This window comes from Triticum urartu, unplaced genomic scaffold (genome assembly GCF_003073215.2).
Source record: "Triticum urartu cultivar G1812 unplaced genomic scaffold, Tu2.1 TuUngrouped_contig_10195, whole genome shotgun sequence".
Classification (NCBI taxonomy): domain Eukaryota; kingdom Viridiplantae; phylum Streptophyta; class Magnoliopsida; order Poales; family Poaceae; genus Triticum; species Triticum urartu.
In genome coordinates, this window is record NW_024111038.1 from 1 (window position 1) to 8291 (window position 8291).

General features: G+C 42.7%; 2 protein-coding genes across 2 annotated transcripts; one reads left to right on the forward strand and one right to left on the reverse strand.

Annotated features, from left to right (window-relative positions):
- The first annotated feature begins 37 nt into the window (after window positions 1-37).
- Window positions 38-3316, forward strand: LOC125526470. Its single transcript, XM_048691164.1, has 2 exons — window positions 38-826; window positions 2483-3316. Exon 1 carries the CDS (start codon window positions 100-102, stop codon window positions 820-822), a length of 723 nt encoding a protein of 240 aa, XP_048547121.1. The 5' UTR covers window positions 38-99; the 3' UTR covers window positions 823-826; window positions 2483-3316.
- Window positions 3317-4340: 1024 nt separating this feature from the next.
- LOC125526469 (putative disease resistance protein RGA3) lies at window positions 4341-8040 on the reverse strand. The gene is made up of 4 exons (XM_048691163.1): window positions 7642-8040; window positions 6460-7162; window positions 5583-5808; window positions 4341-5463 (listed from the first exon to the last, which is right to left on the reverse strand). The coding sequence occupies exons 1-3, from the start codon at window positions 8029-8031 to the stop codon at window positions 5687-5689; spliced, it is 1215 nt and encodes a 404-aa protein (XP_048547120.1). The 5' UTR covers window positions 8032-8040; the 3' UTR covers window positions 4341-5463; window positions 5583-5686.
- Between the last annotated feature and the right edge of the window lie 251 nt (window positions 8041-8291).

The following is an 8291-nucleotide window of genomic DNA, read 5'->3' on the forward strand; positions in this document are numbered from 1 at the left end:
CTCCCCCCGTTCCCGCCCGACCTAGCCGCTTCGGTGGAGCACCGGCTCCCCCACCCTTTCCTCGCTCCCCTCGGCGAGGAGGAGGAGGAGGCGGCGCCCATGGAAGAGATGGCATTCAGGGTGATCTGTTTGGCACTAGGCAAAACTAAGCTGGCGGCCTTCGCCTTCTCTTCGAGCACGGGACAATGGCGAGATGCTGCATCCAAGGATTTGAGTGATTTGGGCCTTGCCATGCGTGACTCGGACATGATTTCATGGATGAACCCTTTTTATCTCAGGCGCCATTATGCTTATGGCTGCTTCTACTGGGACTTTCTCGTGGTCAAGCGGAACCTGTTGGTCGTGCTTGACATCAGGAGGATGGAGTTCTCCATTGCAGAACTCCCACCCGGAGAATGGTATAGGGAAGGTGTAGCCATCGTTGAGGCAGGGGAAGGCAGGCTTGGGATGTTTGGTCTCTGTGGTGAAAAAGAAATTGCATCTGATCTCAGTTATGGCACCATTGTGCGAAACAGAGGTGATAGTCCCAACCAGTGGCTGATGGAGAAGACAATCTCACTAGATTCTGGGTACCATTATTTTATCAAAGCTGTAACAGAGGGGTGTTTGCTATTGATGATAGCAGAATCCCTGCCAGGTTCACCTATAGAGAAGCCACTCCTTGAGTATTTCACAATGGACATCGAGACATTGCAGCTTCAGAGGGTTTGTGCGAAACGATTCAAGCTTAGGCTGCCCACGTCAAGCATATATGCCTACTTTTTTCAAACCGGGATATATACCAACTTTCCACCATCATTGTTACCTGCACGGACAGTATGAAGTGGTAAAATTTCTATTGCATCATTGTTATCTCCTCCCTTTGTAATTATCGCACAGCTTATCTAATTCTAGATTGTTCATTATTGCAATCGATTATTCTTGTTTACATGATTTATTAGTATATGTTTTCCTGTGTGTGTGGGGAAAGCTAAGCATGTTTGAGAGCATATTTGTGTTCTGTTATTTTGTTTGTTCCAACTGGCATTTTAAGTGAACGAGGTTGGTAAGGAAAAAATATTTTGGACACTATGAGTAGCTTATGCACGAGTCCTGATGGAACCATGAAAAACACTACATCACAATAATATTTCCAATTTAACATAGAAGTAATACACATTTAGATCCAGTTTATCTTATATTGTTTCACCTCAAGAAAATTCATGAAAGTCAAGGACTAATTTTGTATACTATTATTTTGATAGATATAAGTAGGGAGAAAAGTTTTCTTTTAATCATCTTCAGATGTATAATTTCGTGTCACAATGTTATTTAGAAATAAATCTGCACAATTTGGTATGGTCAGAAACAAGATTCTGAATCACTGCTCTAAATAGTAAGAGTAGCTTATGCTCACAAGCTGTTTTATCTGAAATCAACCTCATAAGTTAAAGGGAGTGCTTATCGTTGCACATGCAACCAAAATTCTTATTTATTTCAGTCAATCTCCACCACTCATAGATCCTTGTGTCGTGGTAGTTCTCTTGAATTTCAAAGCAGATCATATGGGTGAGATGATTGACTTAAACCTTCCCTTGGAGGCAGACCAGCCTTTTTACCAGAAACCTGAAAGACAAATAGTCTAAAGAAAGATCATAAAGTATATTAAGTAAAGCAAGTGAAAATAGCATTTTGTCGAAGAAATACTCAGTCCTTCTGTTACCACTGTCATCATCATTCTTATTTCCAAGTAAAACAAAAGGGATGGATCTGATGGGCTAGCCTGCAAAAGCATGACGTGTCAAACTTTCAGTATAACATATTTGCTGTACATTTGATTCACCAGCTACTAAGCAAGCTACTTGAATTAGGAAGTCCTCACGCCAACTGTTGAGTTTTTGAAACGAGTTGGTAATATTGGGATCATATGCAAGAAACAACTGTCAGCTCCCTGGTAAAATGCCACACCAAGACCCTGGACACTTTTCTGTCCTGCGGTGGTTTCAGGTGCTTGTGCAGTAGCACTTCAGTGAGATGAATTTTGTATTTCTTTCCTTTCTGTGACCCATTTTTGTACTGGGAGGATGGCAGACGGCGCCTAGTGTGTTTGTTCTCACTACAAATACACCCAATGTCTTCCATTTTTTCAGTTGAATTTTGTTAAACTTCTATGTGCCTGTAATTTGGTAGTACCATATGAACTCCTGCAACACGAATGTTCCAATTCTGTATGGCATAATTTCATTATTACTTTTTATGTTGACGTGCCTCTGTCTGGCTATATATTCCAACTTGTGTTTGAAATTACAAGGCTAAGCGCACCAAAGCGAGTGTTTTCTGTTACACATTTCAAATTCAACTGAGATCAGTATTATCAATCAGATACTACATAAGCGCATATAATTTGTTCCTTTAAGCTCATAATTAAGATCTCGAATATGTGTACAGGCCGGACCCAAGTTTCTTCTCTGGTGTCTAAAGTTCTGTCTTTTTGTTTGTCCAGATTCAGTGGAGTCCCGATGAAATCAGCTTTCAGAGTTCAAAGTGGTCGCTGTTTCGATAGCGTGGAGTTGTCACAGATGTGATCACCTTTGCTGACAAGATAGCGCGTGATGATCTACATATTTCACTTGGCTGTGGTCATATGTTTGAGAGCATATTTGTGTTCTGTTATCTTGTTTATTCCAACTGGCATTTTAATTGAACGAGGTTGGTAAGAAAATAATATCTTGGACACTGTGAGTAGCTTATGCACGAGTCCTGATGGAACCAATTATTTCCAATGTAACATAGAAGGAATACAAGTTTGGATCCAGTTTACCTTGGATTGTTTCACCTCAAAGAAAATTCATTAAAGTCAAGGACAACTCATTTTGTACATTAGTATTCTTTTGATAGATATGTAAGTAGGGAGAAAAGTTTCCTTTTAATCATCTTCACATGTAGTATAATTTATTAATTTTATGTCATGGTGTTATTTAGAAATCTGCATAATTTGGTACGGTCAGAAACAAGATTCTGAGTTACTGTTTTAAATACTAAGAATAGCTTATGCTCACAAGCTGTTTTATCTGGAATCAACCTCAAGGCAGTGCTTATCGCTGCACAGGCAACCAAAAATTCTTGTTTATTTCAGTCAATCTCGACCACTTTTAGATCCTCGTGTCGTGGTAGTTCTCCTGAATTTTAAAGCAGATCATATGGGTGAGATGATTGACTTAAACTTTCCTTTGGAGGCACAACAGCCTATTTTTCTGAGAAACCTGAAAAACAAATGGTCGGTGTGTTAAGTAAAAGCAAGGGAAAATAGTACTTTGTCGTGAAAACATATTCACAATCCTGCTGTTAGCACCACCATCATCATTCTTATTTCTAAGTAAAACAATAGGGAAATTCGTATGGTCTTATGTGCTAGCCTGCAATGGCAATGATAGGCTAAACTTTCAGTATAACATATTGCTGTACATTTGATTTATCAGCTACTACACAAGCTACTTACTTGAATTAGGAGTTCCTCACGCCAACAGTCAGCTACCTGGTAGAACATCACGCCAATACTCTGAAAACTTTGCTGTCTTCAGGTGGTTTCAGGTGCTTGTGCATTAGCAATTCAACGAGATGAATCTTGTATTTGTTTCCTTTCTGTGAGGCCCTTTTGTACTGGGATCGATGGCAGACAGCACCTAGTGTGTTGGTTCTTGCTACCAATACACACCAGTTTCTTTCATTTTTTCAGTTGAATTTTGCTATACTGCTAGGTGCCTAGGCAGTATATGAACGCTGGAACATGAATGTACCAATTCTGCGTGACTCAAGTTTTCCACGAATCATTTCCTTTATTATGTTGGCGTGCCTCTGTCTGGCTATGTATTCCAACCTGTCTTTTCAAATTACAAGGCTAAGCACACTGAACTGGGTGTTTTGTAGTGACACATTTCAAATTCAGCTAAGAGCAGTATAGCAATGAGATACTCCCTCCGATCCAAAATAAGCGTTGAAATTTGAACTAAAACCACGACACTTATTTTGGATCGGAGGGAGTACTACATAAGCGCATATAATTTGTTCGTTTAATAGGTCGTAAGATCTCAAATATGTGTACAAGTTGGACCCAAGTTTCTTCTCTGGTATCTAAACTTCTGTCCTTTTGTTTGTCCAGATTCAGTGGAGTCGCCAACAGATCAGCTTTTCTGAGTTCAGAGTGGTTGCTGTTTCGATACCATGGAGTTGTCACCAGATGTGATCCAGCTTGCTGACAGGCTGGTGCATGTCAATCTCATATGTGAATGTTGTTCTTGTTTTCATGCTACTTCAAAGTACTTGTTGTATGTTTACTGTTTGCACTGTTTGGGGCTTGGGGGCGAGGACAAGGCAGCTCAACCACTTCTCAACCCAAAAGTGATTATGTGTGTTTGGTTCGGTTCTTGTGGTGTTGATTTGAGCTTGGGAATGTGAGCTGGAGATTCTTGGGATCTTGGTCTGGGCGCTTCTTTCTATTTTCACCTGGAGAAGATCACCGTGGAGCCACAGACAATGAAATTAACACGTTCAATCAGTCAACAACTGTGGGGAAAACGAGATTTTTGTTTTCAATTACATTTCGATTCAATCATTCTATCAATGTATTCATGTACATTTGCAGCTCATATCCTTCTTTTAAACACATTTTTAGCCAAAGGCAGCAGCCCAAAACTTGGACTCCAGCACTGTCCACTTCACGCCTTGTACTACGGCAAGGCAATACTTTTTTTCCTTTTTGATGAAATGGCAAGGCAATGTTTGAGCAAAGGATGTCAATCGTGTTTGCAGGCCTAAGCGAAGCAAAAAAACATTATTGCCAACAAGAGATTATGCAGAACAGGGGACAGGCCGTCGTGTGCAGAGCACTTCCCCTGAATGCCCAACCTGGAGAAATACAAATGTGACCACTAATTACAATGCGCGTTGAATGCAACCATTAAAGCCTTGGCATTCTACTGCTGAAAATGAATGGAAGACTCAACGACAGGAGCAGGTCCTGCGATTAGCTTCGGCCAATCTGGTAAGCTCCTCATACCATACCATGCTATGTAGCCCCTGATTCCTATCAATCAAATCAGATACTTTGGTGAACGATGCCACAAATGACAGTAAAGGAACAAACTCAGTGATCACCATTCCAAAGCGTTACAGATCATATATAGTACTGTATATAGGAAGCAAATTAATCCAGTATTCCACGTTATTACATCCATAGTAGACAGCAAACAACTCATAAATCCATACATAGTAGGAGTAAACGACTAATAAACCCATTGTTCATGAATATGCATGGAGACATAGCATTTTGTAGTACCCGTAGTTTATGAGAGTAAAGGGTAGCACCACTTCACGCCTAAGTAGGCATAACCCAACGAACAGGTTACCCAGAAAGAGAGCCTGTAGATTTAGCAAGAGTCTCACGGCTTCGACTTCGACTTCCATCCTCAACCAAAGGGCACGTGGCTGACAGTTTGCAGCCGAATCAGAAAAATACCAACAACCTTAACGGCTAATAGTTGCAGTAACATTTATTGAACACAAGAAATGGAAAACGAAGACATCAAAAGAATCTAACTACATACCTTTTCTATGGACCTTTTTCACCATAGAATTTAATTGTTTTCTTTGGAATGTGCTCAATCCTGTGCCAGTTTGGATGATCAGTCGTTAAACAAGATTGTGTGAACTATTCACTGCAGTACCTGACTTTAATCTCCTCAAGAGAGTTGGGCAGTGTTGGAAGCGACCGCATATTCTTGCATGACTCTATAATCAGTGTCTTGAGTGATGTGAGGTGCTCAATGTTGCCTGGTAAGGCATTACAGCTGCAGTCCAAAACGATAAACTCCTCAAGAGACTTGGGCAGTGTTGGAAGCAGCCGCATATTCTTGACTGAGTGTATATACAGAGTCTTGAGTGATGTGAGGTGCTCCATATTGCCTGGTAAGGCATTACAGCTGCATTCTGCAATGACAAACTCCTCAAGAGACTTGGGCAATGTTGGAAGCAACCGTATATTCTTGCAGATAGTGATACTCAATTTCTTGAGCGCTGTGAGGTGTTCCATATTGTCTGGTAAAGCATCCAAGCTGCAGTTAAAGATGATAAACTCCTCAAGAGACTCTGGCAGCGTTGGAAGCAACCGCATATTCTCGCATACCTGTATATCCAGTTTCCTGAGTGCTGTGATGTGCTCAATATTGCCTGCGAAAGCACTGAAGCTGCAGCGCATGACTATAAACTCGTCAAGAGACTTGGGTAGCGTTGGGAGTGACCGCATATTCTTGCAATCCCGGATCTCAAATATCTTGAGCGATGTGAGGTGCTCCATATTTCCTTGTAAGGCATCCCTGCTGCAGTCTGTGATGGTAAACTCCTCAAGAGACTTAGGCAGTGTTGGAAGCGACTGCATATTCTTGCACGAATCTATAGCCAGCTTCTTGAGGTGCTCCATATTGCCTGCTAAGGCATCCCAGTTGCAGTTATAAAGAATTAGCGACTGAAGATGAATGAAAGCCCCAAGGTCAGGAGCAGGTCCCAGTTGGATCCATCCCCTGAACGTAAGTTCTTTCAGGTTCTTTGGGCTGCCGTTGTGTTTACCCATCATCCAACTCGGTAACCTTGCACCGTCGTAATTCCAGAGTTCTAGTCTTTCAAGGTACTTCGATGGGCAAAGACCCTCAAGTACCTCTGCTTCAACTTCTGGACTGCAGCTATCATCATCCCAGGACAGTACCACTTTTGTGAGTTTTTCCTTGCCAGCAAGATCGACTTCAAGAGCGTCCTCCTTGCTCTGAACATTCTCAAGACCGCATATCAGCAGCTTGCCTTGAAGCTTGTTTAGGTGTTTCAGCTGATGTGGCTCATACCCCTGTTCCCTTCTTATTCTGAAGAATGGTGGCGTCTGGAGCCATATCAACCTGCCCACGTTAGGAAAATCAAAATCTGCCCAGCTGATTACACTGCGCAAGTTGACGAGGTTCATCATATCTTCACCTCTAGAAAAATCCAAACAATGGCAAGAACCAAAGTCTACCACCTGCATGTGGTAAAGCTTGGTAAAGGCGCCCGGTAAAGTTAGCCCGACAAATGCAGTCACCACAAAAGCAAAATATCGTAGATGCTTGAACTGACCAACAGAATCCGGGAATGAGAACCTAGTCTACACTACCGTATGAAGGAGAATTTTTAACTTCTAGAAAGGAGAGAGACCCCAGGCTCTGCATCGAGTGACACAGATCGTGCATCATGTATGAAGAAGAGTGCACCGAGAGGCATTGTTGTTCCGTCAGGAAAGCACCAAACACCAAACGTTGTGCTGTCAGGGTTACACAGGGAAGAGTGGAAGACGGTACTAGCTAGTGGAAGAGTGGGACAATCTTTGATTATTCCTGATAATTGGGCTAATTACTCTTAAGAAATAGTACTATGTAAACTCTTGATTCATTCGGCTCCAAAGAAATTAATCCTATTTTCCTAACAACCTGTGTCGTATCTCTTATTGCATTTGAAGATCTTAACATCCACTAGTTTACATAATTGTGGCAAACAAGTGAGAATGCATTCTGATTGGCAGCTATAGCCATATATCTATGTGGCACAAAAGGATGAACACATCCAAGCATGAAAGCAGGGAAATACCTTGTCTTTTAGGAGGGATCTCGGCATGGCAGACCGAAGAGTCTTCTTCAGCGAATCCATCTTACTGCCGGATGACTTGGCATCTTGGGCCTGCTTCTTGAGGCGCTGATACTCAACATCATCCAAGATGTCTTCGGCCTCATAGAGAGCAGACCTAAGCTTGTCTAACAGTGGCTCCAAGCGAGCCCTGTAGGTGCTCTCGTCGACTACTTCCATCACCCGCTGCAGTTGTAAAACTTGCATATCAACTATCTTCAGCTTCTCCGTCGCGTTAAAGTCCAGGACGGTGAAACCTTTGTTGAGGAGCCTGGGAATGATGGGTGAGGCGAGCCAACCTACTGCGGTTACGCCCCATCCTACAGCAGCACTAATGCTAATAGGATCCGCCATTGCAAGCGCTGGGGAGAGAAGGCTAGCTAGGCTCAGGCTGCAGGGTCTAAAGGCACATAGACCCTGCAGCAGCTGCAGGGGTGAGCACCGCCGGCGAGGTGAGTGCGAGGGGGGAGCTCTCTGATCTACTCTCCAGATCTGATGTGAGGCTAGGGTAGTGTGGGGAAACACAGATGACGCGGGATGGGTGTCATTTTCTATTCAGCGGCGGACGACTCGCCGGAGAAACAGGGTGGTTGGGTCGTCGGCGCGCGGAGGCA